The sequence below is a fragment of the Pimephales promelas genome, chromosome 10, assembly GCF_988280905.1.
Source record: "Pimephales promelas chromosome 10, fPimPro1.hap1.1, whole genome shotgun sequence".
NCBI classification, from domain to species: domain Eukaryota; kingdom Metazoa; phylum Chordata; class Actinopteri; order Cypriniformes; family Leuciscidae; genus Pimephales; species Pimephales promelas.
In genome coordinates this window covers 9,427,163-9,446,073 of record NC_142778.1, presented here as the reverse complement: position 1 = coordinate 9,446,073, position 18,911 = coordinate 9,427,163, and the positions used below count along the sequence as shown (strand labels likewise).

At 42.0% G+C, this 18,911-nt stretch overlaps 1 protein-coding gene across 2 annotated transcripts; it reads left to right on the top strand.

Annotated features, from left to right (window-relative positions):
* Positions 1-601: 601 nt before the first annotated feature.
* onecut1 (one cut homeobox 1) lies at positions 602-10,943 on the top strand. Of its 2 annotated transcripts, none has more exons than XM_039681644.2 (2): positions 602-2,042; positions 5,672-10,943. In XM_039681644.2, the coding sequence occupies exons 1-2, from the start codon at positions 959-961 to the stop codon at positions 5,956-5,958; spliced, it is 1,371 nt and encodes a 456-aa protein (XP_039537578.1). In that variant the 5' UTR covers positions 602-958; the 3' UTR covers positions 5,959-10,943. The 2 variants fall into 2 exon arrangements, with proteins under 2 accessions (XP_039537578.1, XP_039537579.1); XM_039681645.2 differs by having other exon boundaries at positions 603-2,027.
* The last annotated feature ends 7,968 nt before the right edge of the window (positions 10,944-18,911 follow it).

Genomic DNA, 18,911 nt, shown 5'->3' with positions numbered 1-18,911 from the left:
AACAATAGAAACATCTGTCCAGCCTTTCTCTGCCTATTACCAATCGTCTGTCCTTGATCCCAAAAACAATCAAACTCTGCATGGGACAGGATGACTTACATTCAGAAATCTGTATATTTGTATAATTTTTCTGCAATAAAAAAAATAGCCTATATTTTTATATTGTGTGCGTCAGTGTGGAGACTTATTTCAACTGAATGTCTTGACGATTTATAGGCTATTCAATGTTGATAATATCCGCAGTCATATGTGCATGTGTGTAAAGATTTCTCTGAAGTTTGGAGCAAGAACTAGCCTAATGAATATGCATATTAATGTAAGCAGAGGCCCCCAGGTGAACCCGGAAGTGTGTTTTCTGCGCCCATTGCATTAAGGAGGTTCTGCCAAACAAATTACCTTTATTCATGCATTATTCACGCGTAGCCTTTACTGTGACTTCGTAGGTTCGTCTGATTTTTCATATAGCTAAAGCATAATTGTCACAACACTTCATTCCATTCCACTGTCTTTAAAAATATATATATTATTAAGATTAGATAAAACAGTGTGAGGTTGATCATGCTGTACATCCAGCAGGAGGCTTTCCTATTTAAAAGCAGTGGGGTGCATCTTCCTTAATAAGTGACGTCAAAGGAGCCGGGATCAGCGCGCATGCGCGGGGAAGCGGAGCGGCAGCCGCAGCACGGAGCAGTGCGCGAAACAACAGCAGACATGGCAAGAGATGGCGAGGGACGCGAGCACACCGATACAAGCACTGCTGAAGGGACGGGGGCCTTAAAATTACAAAAAAAAGACAAAACTTTATAAAACATAGAAAAAGCGAAGGAAAAAATCAGAAAAGAAAGCAAAGAAAAAAAAAACATTCAAGATAAGAACAGAACTTTTCCAATGAGAGCACTTCTGTGGACACTGCTCCGCTATATCAGATAGATGATTTGTCCACACGCTTGCACGTATAATGAACGCCCAGCTGTCGATGGAGAACATTGGCGATCTGCACGGAGTGAGCCATGAACCGGCGGATCTCATGACCGGAGACAGCGCTCATCACAGGAGCCATCGGAGCAGCCTGTCAGCCCATGCGCGCTCCATGGGCATGGCATCAATCCTGGACAGCGGCGACTATCATCACCACCGGCCCCCGGAGCACCCCGGGCTCGCCACGCACCTGCACCCGGCCATGAGCATGGCGTGCGAGGCTCCCCCCGGGATGAGCATGAGCAGCACCTACACAACCCTCACCCCGCTGCAGCCCTTACCGCCCATCTCCACCGTCTCCGACAAATTCCCGCACCACCATCATCACCACCACCACCACCATCATCATCACCCGCACCAACGGATACCGGGGAACGTCAGCGGGAGCTTCACCTTGATGAGGGACGATAGGGGTCTAGCCCCGATGAACAACCTCTACTCTCCCTACCACAAGGATGTGGCCAGCATGGGACAGAGCCTGTCGCCTCTGTCGGGATCCGGACTGAGCGGCATTCACAACTCCCAGCAGGGGCTGCCGCCCTACGCGCACCCCGGGGCCACCATGCCCGCCGAGAAGATGCTCACACCTAACGGATTCGAGGCACACCACCCCGCGATGTTGGCTCGACATGGGGAGCAGCACATGAGCGCGTCTTCGGCTAGCATGGTGCCGATCAATGGCATCCACCATCACCCGCACGCCCATCTCAACGGCCAGGGCCACGGGCAGGTGCTGGGCTCCACTCGGGAGCATAACCACTCCTCCGCGCCCGGATCGCAGCTGAACAACGGCAGCAATTCGGGCCAGATGGAAGAGGTCAATACCAAAGAAGTGGCCCAAAGAATCACCACGGAACTGAAAAGATACAGCATTCCGCAAGCCATCTTTGCCCAGAGGGTGTTGTGCCGCTCGCAAGGGACACTTTCGGACCTGCTCCGGAACCCTAAGCCCTGGAGCAAGCTCAAGTCTGGTCGGGAAACCTTCCGCAGGATGTGGAAATGGTTGCAGGAGCCTGAGTTCCAGAGAATGTCAGCGCTCAGGCTCGCAGGTGAGAGAACAATAGGTAATACACACTTCTTCTCCTCTCCTCAGTTTATCACTCTCATTTCATTTCATTCAAAAGCAGTTCATGGCTGGCCAGCAATCATAGTTTTTGCGAGGTTTCCTAAGCTTACATTTTAGGTTTTGCGATTTTATTATGTGCTTGTCGTGCTACTGACACCTTTAAACTTGAGGTTGTGTTCTCGGTGTAAAAAAAAAAATGACCGTAAGGTAAGAGATGGGTTTAAAATACAAAATAAAACAATTGGTTTTGTTTTTCTAGTTTGTTTTTGGGCTAGTTGATATGCAATTTGACATCCTCAGACTGAGTTGTTTGCAGATAATGCACGGGTCAACAGAAATAGTTTGATCAGAAATGCGCGTCTGGAAGCCTCGGTGGCCTCAGTCCCATTGTCTATGTGAAAATGGATGCAATGTCCCTGTGTCAACTTGTCTTTGCGACACATCAATAAACACTGATCTTCATCTTCTTTTTTATAACATTAGGCTACTGCACGTTGTGGTGAAACAGCATGTTTTGTATCGTGAATACATTTCGTTTTTGAACTGCTGTGCGTAAATATGTTACTGTTTATGTGCGCGCATTACTGAAACGGGCTCTGAATACGTGTCGCAGTGTGTGTGTGTGTGTGTGTGTGTGTGTGTGTGTGTGTGTGTGTGTGTGTGTGTGTGTGTGTGTGTGTGTGTTTGAGTTTACAAAACAAAATGACATGTTTTTCTTCTTCTGTCTTCTGGTTAGATCTCTTTATCTATTGTCCAGCTCCATTGACGTGCGCTCTGTGTAGGTTTTCTTAATTAACTGATTGGGGCTCCATTAATTTGCCTCATGAGAATTAGAATCAATTGGCTGGCGGGTTTGGGGGCCACTGATCCGTTCAAAGCCAGCAGTGAGAGAAAAAAAGAGAGAGAGAGCATCTCAAATACGTGTCCCTCTTTTTTGCACCGCTCCATCATAAATGTCAGTTATTAGCGTAATTAATTTGTGCATGAGAAAAAGCTACTTTGAAAAAAAGACTTTTCGTGGCATTTATGTGTGTGTGTGTGTGTGTGTGTGTGAGAGAGAGGAGAGGTTTATGTCGATTTTAAATTTACGCTCTCTTTGTGTGTTTTTATCTTAGTCTGATCATTATTATCAATCTTTATTTTACATTCTAAGTTGCGCTCGATTTGCTTTCGAAGTTTCTCTGTTATTATAAATATCAATGTGAGGGTATTATGAAAACTGAGGTTGGTCTGATGTGTGTTTGGGTTTGTTTGTTTCATTCAGATTCGGCCTTGCTCTGACTTTTGCCCCACATTCGTAGTAAAAGAACACATATGAATTTACATCATATTATTTTATTTACACACGTTTCGGACAATACATTACAAGGAACATGCTTGCATTCACGTAATGCATTTTCACATGCTGTGTTTTTTTTTTTTTTTTCGTTTGGTCGATATAGCTTCAAAATCCAAAAATCGTTTGCATCATTTTTACTATTATCATTATCAAATAAAATCATAATTAAGTAATGAAGGTAGGCATGTCAGTTAGATTTAGTTTATTTTGGTTTTGCGAGATGATTTTCATATTCCGTTAAATGATATTGAAATTAGTAAAGGTTCCAGACACAGTGATGTATATTATTGATCGAGTACACATGGTTGAGGGTATGTGATCGGCCTACTGAGAGGTAAATATAGAATTGGCATATTGATTATTCAAATTCAGTTCCCTTCTCCTTTTCCTTAGTAATTTAAGACAGTAGACCACTCAGCAGTCTTTCACATCCCTGCTTTTACACCTTTTTCACATGCGGGATTTTTATGATGAGAATTTGTCGTTCACGCTATGTATTTTACCTCAGCTCTTTATTTTATATTTTAGCATATGGTTGTTAATTATGAGGAATTGTCAATTATAGTATGTAAACGGTCACCCTGGTCTACTTTTATTAGAAAAAATAGCCTACTATTCTCATTATAACCAACCTTAAATAATTTGCCTAATTTTGTTTAAAAGATTATACATGTCAATAAATGTGATTTTAACAAACTTTTTATAACTCGTTTTTTACAGGTAATCGGTAATCATTTTGCTATCGATATTATTTGGGAATAAATGAAGCAAATGAAAAAACAGAAGAAATTTTAAGCATTTTGCAAACTACTCCATGAAGTAAACTATTGTAATATTATAAAAAGTTGGCCACATAGTAAATATTAAAATGTGTCGAATAATGTATTACAGATTGTGCACATTTACATTTAAAGATTTAAACAACAACTGCTATCTAAAAAGCCATGCGACATTTTTAGTCTATTTAAAATGAATAAACTGATTCATGTGCATGTGGCTACGCTAAAAAAAATAAGACAGTAATTGAAAAACGATACTAATAATTTATAAGAAGCCTAGGCCTATTATTAAAATGCGTAACAGTTGATAGCCCATATCTGAACTTCTGCTCTATTATATATTATAATAATACACAGGCTATAAATAGCGATAATCACATTAAATATCGATTTATTAGGCCTAAAGTTTTGTTTTGTTGCATGGAGCCACTGTGAAATAAGTGACCGTGGGCGCGCCCTCGCCCTCGTGTGCGCGCTTATCTGGCGCCTGTCTAATGATTTGCAGACAAACAGTACCTATGTGATGATCAAATGTGCTGAAGGATAAAGAGGTTCGCAGTTATTTCCCTGGGAATCTGCTTGGGTCTCGTCACAGTGGCCTTGTGCATGGACACAGTTTTGATTTATGACATGATAGCGAGCTCATTTGCTTTTTGTTAATATTTACCCAAAATGCTTTCCTTGCGCATAGTTTCGTTCTTTCTTCCTTCCTTTCTTTTTTTTCACACGACAAGAATGTACATTCAAGTTTTATTCTATGTGTACCTCTTTGCATAGTCAAATACACAAACACAATAGATACAAACTAAATATTTAAATATTATGAATTTTTAAATAATATTCAAAAGATGTAGCCTACTGTTAATGCATTTGAATATTAAATATTCAAATGAGAGTAGGCTTATTTATTGTCTAAACATTTGCATGTAAATGAGAAAACGTGCTTTAGAATGAATTATATAGAACTGAGACGCAAATTTGTGTTTTGCATATGAATGAGATGAGGCGGTTTATGTGTTTAAGAAAACAGACTGCCTTTATGTGTGTGACGGTTCAAGTAGGTTTTGCACCGTCCTTTAGCGCCCCCTTGTGTTTTTTGTAAACTCAACCGTTATTTCAGCCACTGGGAATTTACGGGCACAAAAACAGGTAACACCAGTTAGCTTCTTCATTTAAAATGACTGCTTATTGTGTGGTTTAATAAGCGTTTTTTATTATTATTGTCAAGCAGTAAGTGATCATACTGGTTATGATAGTGTACTACCATGCGTATGGCTAGATTTAAGCACCACGGACAGTTCCAGAGACTTGTGTAAATGAAATGACCGTGCAAAACCCTCCAAAAGCAGAAGTTTGTGTGTTTTGTTTTGTCTTTTCCATATGTTTTCCATGTTTAGCAAACTCACCCTGTCATGACAAATAAGTCTGCTTTAGAATATCCTTAGTTTCTTTTACTACGTTAGGCAATCATGTTTGACTTTTGCATGTCAACCTTTTGTTTTTTTTCAGCATGCAAGAGAAAGGAGCAGGATCACGGTAAAGGCGAGCGAGGGAGCCTCTCCAAGAAGCCCCGGCTGGTCTTCACTGATGTCCAGCGTCGGACTTTACATGCAATATTCAAAGAGAACAAGCGCCCGTCCAAAGAGTTACAAATCACCATCTCTCAGCAGCTGGGCCTGGAGCTCGCCACCGTCAGCAACTTCTTCATGAACGCGCGTCGACGGAGCCTTGATAAGTGGCTGGACGACGGCAGCTCGGCCAACTCCTCCTCCTCCAGCACTTGTACCAAAGCATGATGGAGTAATGGCTGTATTATGGGAAACGAAATACAATACAAAACAAAAAACTTCGGTGGAAAAGCTTTAAACAAAGAAACTTAACAAGAGACAATTTTAGACAGCGTTTGCCCTTAAAACTTGTACAGTACCGATATTTATAATATCCAAAGAAAAACACCAAAGACTGCTTTGACCCCCATTTAGGACTTTGTTCGTTTATGTCTGACATTCTGCAACAAAAAAAAAAAAAAAGAAAAAAAAAAGGTACACTCCAATCACGGGTCGTTCCCCATCTAAACACACTCCCCTAACTTCCATCCAAGTCTTTCTCTTTTTTTTTCTTCATGTGTTCAAGGACTTTTTCTCATCAATGATTGGTCATTATCTCAAAGCGTGGAGTGATTGTTATTCACTCTGATTTCAGATTTCACCTCTGTGTTTTTAGGCATCCCAGATCTAGCCAGGGATGCTAAATGTAATCAGGTGGTGTAGAATCTTGACAAAGGTTGCCTGAATGTCACCCTCGGGATAGTGCTTTCTTCCTAATTGTTGGAAAAGTTACATAGGAACCTAAAAATACATGTGAATTTGCCATCTTATCAATCACAGATGGTAGAACCAAAGAAACATGTGTATTTTTTTGATTTAGTATTATTATTTAAATCAGACCAAACGATGTTGATTCCTCTTATCAAGTCAGGTGACTCCATACATGTAATATGGTTCCTGTAGCCATTGAACACATAATTAACTCTCTTATTTGTCCTAATGAACAAACTAGTAGTAGTCAAGCATAGCCTATACGTGAGGACACATCCGTGCCCCTGCCTCAGTCCTTCCTTGTGATTATTTCAGGGAGATTTTTGCTAGCTTTAACCTGCCTTTTTTAACCTGTTTTTTAAACGTTTCAATGCCAGTTGCTGAAAACCAAAGATAAAGTTACTCGAACTAGCACCTGTCACCATTTCACGCCCACATCCATCAGTCAAATATTGCCACAGCTTATTCACAGGCGATATTGTCTAGCTATAGTTATTGTCTATTAATATTGTCACAGGCGATATTCTTTTTATGCTTTGGAGCAAGTGCATGTGCATGTTAATTGTCATTAGAGGAAGCAGGAGGAAATTCAGATTGTTTTGTGTTACATTATATTACATTACATTTCAAAAACGTTTCACAGACTCAGAGCGTATATTTCATTGCATTCAACCAACTTTTTCATCGTTAGAATGTTACACTCTTAAAAATGCGGGTTTGTTTAAACCTGGTTTTGGGTCAAATAGTAGCTACATGGGTCATATTTGACCCAAAATTGGGTTAAATCAACCCAATTATAATGTACAGAACGTTTGAATGGCTGGTGGCTGTCATCATGCTTTCACAAACCCATTTCTTGATAGATGTCTAATCCATCATTCTCACGACATCGACCATCAACACCACCGCAGTGTCCCCATCCGGGCCCGAACCCAATATCCCAGTAAGAAAGAGAGGGAGTGCATTCTATGCATTTCACAACTAGGAAGAAAGCATTATTGAGACTGAAGCAGGGTGATGCGTTCGCTTCACATAGCCTAATAGACTCACCCAAACTCACAAGATATCTGGCCTTGTTGTCTCTTGTAGTGTGTTTTAGCTTTAAAAATATATTTGGTATTTATGACTATTACAACATCGAAGCATATATAAATGAGCGCTGCTTCCTCATGTAGAAAAGCAGAAGGAAAAAAAATGACAACAAAAAAAAAGAACAAAAAAACGTTAAGACCTGCTGATATTTATAGAGTGAACCAAAGATGCTACCTCAGTCCGTTTCCATTCGTGATTTCTATCAAAGTAATGATACCAAAGAATACCAAAGATTTGTTCTCTTTGCACGGCCTAAATGAATGATAAGGTGGATGAATAGATGGTGTGTTTCCCCTCCCGGTTTCCTCCTCTCCTTCGCTCTAACGCTCTCTATCACTCATCCGTGCTCACAACAGCGCCCTCGGCAGACATGTTTTAAACTCACAGGACGAGTGCCTTGCTTGAACCAAAGTGTTAAACCGCCGTTGACCTCTCGACACCCACCTTTTAACTCTCGGAATACCTCAGCCTGTGGAAGGGCCACTGACGAAGAAAAAAAATGGAATATTTCTTCTCTCTCACCGTGGTGCTTTTGCCAGCGCAACCATGCAATGAAAACATACCAAAGGAATTTCTCTTGCTTTCTCCAACTCTCGCTGACAAACCAAAGCTCCTGCCACCTCCCCTTTTAAACGCCCAGCCCCTCCCCCCTCGCCACCTCACCAGTGGGTGTGTCCACCGATTAGGCCGTGCACATCTTTACCGATCTCTGAATACCTCATAGTAATAAATTTTCACAGTTCTGTTGTATAGAGAGTTTATGTGATTAAGGCAGAACTAACTAGTTTGGTAATCATTGATGTTACTTCGGGAAAAAGCTTTATGAGTATTTATTTTGACAGTTTTGGCGAAAGTGCTCCGTTTTGGTCACCAAAGGCGAGTTTCCGTGTTATAGCAGCCTGAAACTCGCAGAGAGTAAAAAGATGCTTATTTTTTTTTAAAAAAGCCTTGTGTTATTCCGATACTCTAAGGATGTTTGACTATTCTTTTTTACAGGGTAAAACCAACTGCTGTGATTCTGTGTCTATTCGTTCACTTTCTTCTATACTACGGTGTTGTGATTTCCGTTAATTTAATTGCATTTTCTTTTTGTATCGCTTAACCTCTGTTTTAATTTATGTATTTGTAGAAAATATAGATTTGTACATAGTAGGCTTTTTTGGAAAAAAAAAAAACAACAAAAACACAAAAACAAAAAAAATGGACATTCATTTTATTTCACAGCCTTATGTCTGAAGTGTAGATATATTGATGAATTTCCATTCCTCTGTGTTTGTATGTTAGATGGCACTTTGGCCCTTGTACTAATACACTGCCAGACAGAGAGCCGCGGAGGACTGACCTCGTCGTGGCATAAAAAAAAAGCAGTGTATGATGTGTTCAGTTGATTTTATTTTTGTTATTTAAATGTCCAGAATGATTTTGTCCTTTGTACTTCAAATCATTGTGTTATGGGTATTGCTGCACATCCAAAGATTTTCTAACCAAACCAAAAAGTGGGAGGGGGGATGTGGGGGGGAGGGGGTTGCGAAAGAAAGTAGTCTACTTTTTGCATAAGCACTGGCGTCTGTGAGGTTATTTGCTGTCTGCACGGGTATGAACCAGTAGAGGGCATATAGTGGGACAATGTAGACAAGCTTAGTTCAACTTAATGGGGGCATATACTGATAAAGAGTACAATCTGTGGCTTTTGGGACGGAGGGCTACAAGTCCTGCTCACTTTGCTATGTCGGACACTGAGAGGGTGGAGCGTGGGCGGGGCAGCGGGTCTGCCGGGGGGCGGGGTCACGTCACTGGGTTGATTTTTAATTGACGTGGCACTGCTGCCTAGATCCATCTGATGTGTCAATTTTGGTTCGAACGTGTACTGACAATGAGCAAAGTCTAATAAATCTGCAAAGAAAACAGGAATTGGTGTGTGCATGAATGGGGAGGGCGGAAGTGTGTGTCTAATGTTGTATGTTGAAGGTGATGTAATATCTGCTCCACTAGTGGCAACAAACAGATCTCTCAACGCCTAAGGAATTCTAAATTACCGGGAGAGAAAGGTCCACATTCAACTTAGCGGCAGTTTGCTGATTGTTATGAGATGCCCCCAAAAATTGGTTATTGGCAAAATATAGCTATTATGCAGTTATGCCATTATGTTTTGTTAGAAAACATGACTACTTTTAAATAGACAAATGCGCCAGCATATTGGCAAACTAACCAGCCGAGCTGAAAATCACAGCATTGGTTGTTATTTCTGTTTGATTCTGCTAGTGGTTCAGACATGATTTTGTACGAGTGTGTCTGCTTAGGATTGAAGAAACCACTTGGAAACATCAGGAAAAGAATGATGCAGAACGATGTCCTTTATATCAGCAGGACTGAAGAGAAAGCCTGTGATAGCAGTGCTTTTCGTCTCACTATGCTGTACAATCAGAATTGTTTTATTTGTTGCTGGCCATTGGTTTCCAATGTTGCAAAAGGGATATCGGATAGATTATCCAGGTGCAGCGTTTAAGATTTTTTAAGAACAGCAAAGAGTGTGAGTCAAGATCCTCTCTGCCCACAACACAGTCAAAGACTCAGAAGTGTTTGCCCACAGCGTCACAGAAACTCACCCCTTCTCTTCCCAAACCCTACGCTCCGTCCCGACCCACTCCTCTAATGTAGTGTCTAGCTTAGATAGCTCGATGTATGTGAATGTTGGGATTGCTCTAATCATTAATTCCTATCCCAGTTGGTTGTCGTGGAAAAGGAGTTCCTATTTGATAGAAGGCTTGGCTCTGTGTGCCGTATAATACTGAGAGCGCCTAAGACAATCAGCTGGAAAACAAAATCATGTTTTTCATTTTTTTTATATTTATTTTTTTGTAGGTCCAAGAGGGACTACTTCCAGCGATGATTATTATAAAGAAGGAGGAAGGTTTTGATAAACTGAAAAATAAACTTGCTGACATTTTCTTTCACAAAAAGTAGCGCTTGTTTCCATTTCGAACAGTGCATCTTGTATCAAGCTGGTTCTGTTTTTTTTTTTTTTTACACTTCTCTTTCTCTGCCTGTTTTCTCTGTATGTTGTGTCTGTTTCAGTGGAGGAATGCAGTAGGTATTACTCTCAGGTAGTAATGCGTCATGCTTTTCATTTTAAATTCCGATCTGACAAATTGTTTTTTTTTTTCTTTCTTCTTTCCTGTTAGCTACTGTTCTCTATATGCCGTGCAATATCATCTTCTGTGTTTGCTAAGCAAGAAAAAAAAATCGGAAAAAAAAGATGCAAGTAATGATGTCACCATGCTTTTTTCAGTGTTAAAATGTTTCAGCATTTCTGTAGTCACAAAAATGTAGAAAAATAAAAAGGTTGGGTTTTCCAGCACATCACAACCAGACTTCTTGACTATCTTGTCTTTCATTCAACATATCTATGATTATATTCAACACAATGTGGTTACATATATCCTTAAAGTCAACAGGAAATCCAAATTAAATCTTTTTACTGTATAAATGCATGTTCTTCGTAATTATCCATTAGTGCACTGTAAAAAAAAATATCCATTTGTGTATATAACTGCCCACATAATGTTTCACTATGCAACCTATATCTGAAGGATAAGTTCTGCCCTACGTTTTTTTTTTCTAGTTCAATATCTTTCTATTTTGTAACATGCCGTCAAAACAACCTCAGACAGAATATTGAATATTTCTGTGCTGAATGGCCTGTATTATGGTGTTATTTGCGAGTTTTAAACAGGAGGTTCAATGGTATCAAGGGAAGCACAGAGCTCAGGTTTCTTGTCCAATAATCCCAAAAGGTTTTGTTACAACAAAGGTCATGGTTTGCACAATTTTTTATATTAGACCAACTATTCTTATATAGTATATACAATATAAAGTATGTGAAACTATGCCTTATGCAACAACACATTTCAAGTTATAATATGCTACACTGTACTACTGTCACAGAGTCAGCCACACCAACCATCACCATCAATTTATCTTTGACAAGATGATTGACAGGTCAGTTTGCATGACAGGATGCTTGTTAAAAGGATAGTTCACTTTGAATTTAATTTTTGATATGTTTTAGCTTACCTCAAGGGCATCCAATATGTTGGTGTCTTTTTTTCCACAATATTTTCAATTTTGATATTTTTAGGTCAAACCGTTCTTGTCTGTGAGTCATGTAATGGAGGTATATGGGGTGCAAAGAGCATGCACAGAGAAGTCGAAATTAAACATGATTTATTGACTCGTAAATGTAAGTACACATTGGATGGCCTAAGACACGAAACGAGTGGTTATCAACGTGCATCAATGCAACGAGCGCAGACAGAAGCGCCCTTGCCCTCAGAGTACTTGGACGTGACTGTGATTACAAGATGTAAAAACTATATAAATACTGTTTTCTCATACAAACTGCTCGTTTCGTGTCTTAGGCCATCAATGTGTACTTACATTTACGAGTCATTAAATCATGGTTCCAACTTCCCACTACACTGTAAAAAAAATAAACCGTAAATTTTACGGTAAAAAACCGCAGCTGTGGTTGCCAGAACTTTACCGTTAAAAATACGGTAGGAACGTTAATGGTTTTACAGACTTAACTTAAAATTTACAGTAATAAACCGTGGGATTGTCAATTTACGGTTTTTCACTGTAAATTATACAATGATTTGTTCTTTTTCACTTTCAAAAACTGTAAATTTACCGGTATTTTACTGTAAAATTATATCACAGTTATTTACCGTATATAGTACGGAAACTTTCCGTTTACCAATTAACAGTTTTGCACTGTAGCATTTTTACAGTATTTTACCGTTAAAATCACGGTTATTTTTACAGTGTATCGTTCTCTCTGCTGAAATAAACATCTGTTAATCCACTTACCTGTCTGTTCACTTCTGTTGTGTGACAGCTAGTGTATGCTACATTGTTTGATTCAACATTCTATATCCTCAGTTTATGTTGCCTATGCCATGAGGAAAGATGGATTCCAGTTGATCCTGCCCCAGCCGAGCAACTGCCCTTTAGATGAACAGGAATTCTAATAGATAGTGTCCGGAAATAAAATCTGACATCACGTGTCACCGCTTTTCCGGGTCCAAACGATCAGATGCAGAAAGCAAACAGTTCTAAAACACTCACATTGTGCTGTAAAACTACTGTTAATGGGCTTTATGCCCAGCTGCACTACTTCCTGAACTTCAGCCAGCTTCTTGTTTCCTGTCTGCCATTATTGGCCAAATTGATTAATTCAGGTGTGTCTGATTATTGTTGCCATGACAACTGAGGTCAGGCACACCTGGATTAATCAATTTGGCCAATAACTGCAGACAGGAAACAAGGAGCTGGCTGAAGTTCGGGAAGTAGTGCAGCTGGGCATAAAGCCCATTTCATGATCCTAACTTTTATCTCCATGCTGAAATGTAATTTGACATCAAATTGACACACACCCACCTTTCCAGTTGAATAGTGTTAGGTCTAGAATTTCGGCACGGTTGTGCAGGTTTCAAGCTCACACCAAAATCTACAAGATAGCACAGAGCGGATCATATGCATGAGTCGGCGCAGACCAGAAATTGTATGGGCTCTACCCAGATAGCAAACTGACATTGAATCAACGTGGAAATATGACATCGAAACAACGTTGATCTGACATTGTTTTGCTCATCGAATTAACGTTGAACCAACGTCAGACGCGTCATTCTTTCAAAACTAACGGAAAATCAACTTGAAATCAACGCGTTGTTTCAACGTTATGAAAGCAAACCAATTTTCGATTTCATTTAACTTTGAAGAATGCCGCGTCCGACGTTGGTTCAACGTTAATTCGATGAGCAAATCAACGTTGTTTCAATGTCATGAGAGACGTCGTTTCCACGTTGATTCAATGTCAGTTTGCTGTCTGGGTATGCAGTATTTCCGGTATTTCCGGTGAAGGATTAAGGATGCTCGATAACTTCCGCCGATCGTAGAGTCCAATGCAATACTGAGAATTTATATTGAATTTTATACTCCATAAAGAAACGTTAGTCACTAAAACAGATAAAACAGACCCCTCGTTATGTTTATGCTTCTTTTTAAAATTATATTAAATAAACATAAATATATATAAAATTACATCTAAACGTATGTATGTTTTGTTTCAAAGACGGGAGGACAGTAAATTTTGAAGACTCTGCCATAATCCCGTTTTCCTCGGTTCTCCTCCGCTTAAATCTACACAACCGGAAATGGACGAGCATCCTTGCGTCAAATGCGGAACTTATGCGTGCATATAGCCCATTCTGCACAGAATGATATAGGCTATATTTTCAAGCGATATGGAGGACAAACGGTTAGAGATTGGGAGGAAACAGCGGCTTTACCAAGCACAACAGCTCTGGCCGAGCTGTGATATAAACAAAACACAATTAGCTATTTAATAAAAGGGAAGGAGCTGTTCGATATGTCCAACCCCGTCTACTGTTCCAGTGGAAATTACGTCAACACATTGAATGCTGCATGTCTTCGACATTACGTCATACTGACGTATATGGGAACTACCCCTTTCTCCATTTCCACTGAAATCTTATAGGCTAACGCCAGCTGGAGACAGCTGGCCAATTGACGCAAACATGCAAATGCTGACCGGTCCACGGGCAGTATAAATAGCATGGGCGCGCCAATTGCGTCAGAATCTCTTTCTTCACGCTAGAAGTCTTATTGAAGTCATCGTGGAAGTTGCAATAGAGGTTACTCACCACGTTTCCTCCCCGCATCCGATGGCTGCTACATGCCAGATGTGCGGGTCCTTGACTCGCTCTACCCTACAAGGAATCTACAGAAGCCGCACTCGCGGAACGACAGGTGTGCTGATCTTCCAATGCGCGCCTCAGCAGGGATGAGGCCCACTGCCGCCAGCTGGCCGCTGGTGGGCCCTTTCCCGCCCAAAGTCGAGTGGACGTCGCTTTCTCGACGCAATAGGCTTCGTCGAAAAGGGATCCTAGCACGGACTCTGTGTTCGGTATCTCAGCCCGCCAATCGGCCCCGAACCCGAATGAACCGGTTCCTCACCGTTGATCAGAGGGCGGGACCGGGAATGTGGCGACTCGGGCCACGGAGAGCGCCGCACCAGACAGTGGGTCCTTCCCTGGCTGCCGCTCGGCACCTGCTCAGGCCTTAAGTGCTGGATTCTGAAATTAACCATGTATTCACAGCTGTTGTCGCTATGCCTCGGACGCTGTGTCTATGTGCACGCTGATATGTGCTATATATATTAACGGTAACGCCAGTGCACCTGGCCAATCTGTTAATCACGATTCACAGTTGTTGTCGCGGCGCCACTGACGCTGTGTTTATGTGCACGTTGATATGTCTTGTACTACTGTTGTGCCCTTAAATATTGCCCCGTTTTCCTCAGGCATTCTCTTCCAATGTATTCACAGCTGTTGTCGCTACGCCACTGACAGTGTTTAGGTGCACGCTATGTGCTTTAACAGTAACTTAGTGCTACTGGCCATTCTGTTTATCCTATGTGTTAATCACGATTCGCAGTTGTTGTCGCTACGCCACTGAAGCTGTGTTATGTGCATACTGTTAGGTGGTAATATTACTAACAGTGCAGTTGAGCGGCCGCGCCGTCCTCGAGCCCCGTCCCCGGGTGCCTCGAGCGGAGCGAGTCCCGTGTCTTTCCCCCATCAGGGCGGTTCCATTCTGATTAATCACGTATTCACAGCTGTTGTCGCTACGCCACTGACACTGTGTTTACTCGCAATGCACACGGATATGTGCTGTGATTTGTGCCATTATATAGTGCCCTGTTCCTTCAGTGCATATGGCTTTTCTATTACTAACGTTACGTGTTCACAGCTGTTGTGCGATGTATTGATAACGCTGTTATTATGTGCACGCTTCACACTGATGTGTTAACATGATTCATGCCGCTATAATTGCCCTGTACCTTCAGTGCAACTGGCTTCTGTTCACGGTTGTGCTATGCACTGACGCTGTGTTATTACACTGTTATGTGTTATGATGTGCCACGATATTGCTCTGTACCTTCAGTGCAACTGGCCAGTCTGTTTACTACGTATTCACAGTTGTTGCGTTGCCGCTGTTATGTGCACTCTTATGTGTGTTCTTTGCCACGATATTGCCCTGTGCCTTCAGTGCAGTTGGCTATTCTGATTACTACATTTTCACAGTTGTTGTGTTGCAACGGGCGCTGTGTTACGTAAGCACTTCACACTGTTATGTGTTGGATTTATGCCAGTATTCTTGCCCTGTATACTTCAGTGCAAATGGCTATTCTAATTACGAAGCAGTGTGTATTCATAGTTGTTGTGCCATGCAACTACGCCGTGTTATGTATTCACTACACTTGGTATGTGTTGAATTTGCCATTGTATATTGCCCTGCTCCTTCAGTGCAAATGGCTATTGTATTTCTACATATTCACAGTTGTGGCGCGATGCAACTACGTTTTTACAAGCTACACTGTTACATGTAATGATTTATGCCTTTATATATTGCCCTGTGCCCTTCAGTGCAAATGGCTATTCTATTACTACACTGTGCATATTCACAGTTGTCGTGTGATACAACGGGCGCCGTGTTTATGTACACTCTACACACTGTGGTGTTATGATTATGCCGCTGTACACTGCCCTGTGTCCTTCAGTGCAAATGGCTATTGTATTACTACATATTCACAGTTGTTGCGCGATGCGACTATGTTTTTACAAGCTACACTGTAACACACTGTTACATGTAATGATTTATGCCATTATATAGTGCCCTGTGCCCTTCAGTGCAAATGGCTATTCTATTACTACACTGTGCATATTCACAGTTGTCGTGTGATGCAACCGGTGTCCTGTTGATACCCACTCTACACACTGTGGTGTTATGATGTGCAAATGGCTATTCTGATTATGTGCACAGTTGTGCGTCACAACTGACGCGGGGTACATGCTAACTCACTGATGTGTTATGGTTACGCCGTTAATTTTGCCCTGTATCCTCAGTGCAACCGGCTATTCTGATGTACTATGTATTCACAGTCGATGTCGCTATGCCTCTGACGCTGTGTTTTTGTGCACACTAATGTCACTATGCTATCGCGTTGCCCTGTATGCTTCAGTGCTCCATGGCTATACTATCCAACTGTGCCTAGTCACAGTTTTTTCGCTACGGCGACTTGCGCTGTTTGCGTGCACACTAAAGCGTAATGCTGTTATGTTGCCAACGTAACTGACCAAAGTGAACACATGGCCGAGTGGTAGCACTTTCGGTTAGAACATGGTAATGACATGGGTTCGAAGCCCGATTAAAATTATGTTGTTCTGCACATATTCATGCAGTTTCAGTCGCTTCGGTGGCCCGCACCGAATTTTTCCCACGGATGTTGAAATATACACACTGTTGGGTTATGCTGTTATGTTCTCTTCCTCAGTGCAACTACCAGCTACCCTCTAACTGCATATTCAGTTGTGTCGCTATGGCGACTACACTGCACGTACAAGGACGTGTTTTTGCTATTCTTGCTCTGTCCCTTCAGTGCAAAACTAGCTATTCTATCTAACCATGCATTCCACAGTTCTGGATGTATGTACGTGACGGAGGTTTTATGCTGTTTGCTGCCTTGTTCCTCAGTGCAGCTTGCCATCCTATTTACTTGCATCTTAGTTCTGTCTACACAGTTCTGTCGCTACAGCGACTTACGCTGCATTTACAAATGCAAGGATGTGACACTTATGTTATGCTGTCATGTTGCCCCTGTATCTTCAGTGCAACTAGTTATCCCAGTCAACTGTGCATTTCACAGTCTCCGATAGGTGGCTGCGATGTAATATCTACATGTGGATGTATTCATGAACAGCGGTGTTGCCCAGTGTCCTTTAGTGCCTATACTGAGCTATCTGCGTTCAATGGGTTGGAGCTACGGCTACCGATGCTGTTACGTGCATGTGCTACGCTGTTATGTTGCCTCCAGTGCAACTGGCTATTCTACTTTTGAATAGACTGACCCTATTCTATTTCTGACGGCGTATATTCACAGTTGTTGTTGCTATGGCCAATGACACTGTGTTTATGTACACTCAGTATGTGTTGATTGCACTTCTTACATTGGCTTGGAACATCGCTATGTCCTACAAGGAAGTGTCAGATTCCTCGTAACCCGCTTGCTGGAATGGAAGAGGGCAAGTGTGGAGGTGGCAAACACATAAGACGCCTGCTGGTGATCAGACCGTCGTGAGTTCCACTCAGAGTCTCTCTGGGTGGGTATATATAATCCAGATTGCGCCGTGCCGCGGTGGAGCTCTGGAAGTACTAGACCTTCAGGATAAAACAGGCTGGTTTTCTGGAAGTGCACCCCAGAGCAGGGTGCAGCTTTCCTGGGCTTGAGACCAACGCACATGCTGGATTGGGCGATGGTGGTGTCAATATGAAAACTTTAAAACTTATCACCCCCGGTTCACGGACCTGTGAGTTATGGGGGGCCTACGACAATCCCCCTCGGGAAGGTTCTGTTCTACAGACGATTGGCACTCCTGCCCTCAGCTGTGGAACCTTCGTGTGTGTTTGCTGCTGAGTCCATAGTTGAGCAAGACTCTTCACACTAACAAGTGCTCAGACGAAGCTCTCCCTGAGATGGCCTTACCACCGGCTCTCGCCCAGCGAGCACTTGGAATCCTACGCTCATTCTAGTGACTGATGTCGCATCGTCTTGGACCTGGTGACTGCAGCGTCAATCTCCGTTCGATATCTAGCTACGTTCCGAAGTTGCTTACACCTTTCAGAGCACAGGTGGATCTCTGCCCGCTTTATCAGCTGAGCTGTTAGCCTCGCATATGCCAATGCTCAGAGTGATGTTGGCCCTGTAGAGATTTGTGATCTGTAGGGCAGCAGGCTGACAAACCGCTGTTTGTGTGCTTGGTGGACGGTTCTAGGGACGTGCTTTTTTTTTATACAGAGACTCTTCTCTGATTTCAATGCTTTGTTTGCTTAATACCTACGGGATTAGGTTGCTGGCTGTCTTCTCAGAACTCGTTCAGGGTTCAAGTTTGTTGATCCGCCTATAGCGTTGTGGGTTCAGTGAGTTATTTTGAACTCATGGAACTGTTACCATCAACTGTGCAGTAGTCTTTTTGCAGGGTTACCTTTGCTGCTAACTCTGTGTGTGGCTACTTGGTTATGCAGCTGTCACCGCTATGCTGTTGTCGCTGTATTAACTCTTTGCTTTAGTGCTTATGGTGTTGTGCTGCCCTGTAAGTGCAGCCTTCGCTTCTTTGCATTGGATGTGCTACTTGGTAATGTAGGAGCAGACGTTGGTCTAGTTCGCCTATCCGTTGAGTGCTCCAAGCGGCGTGGCT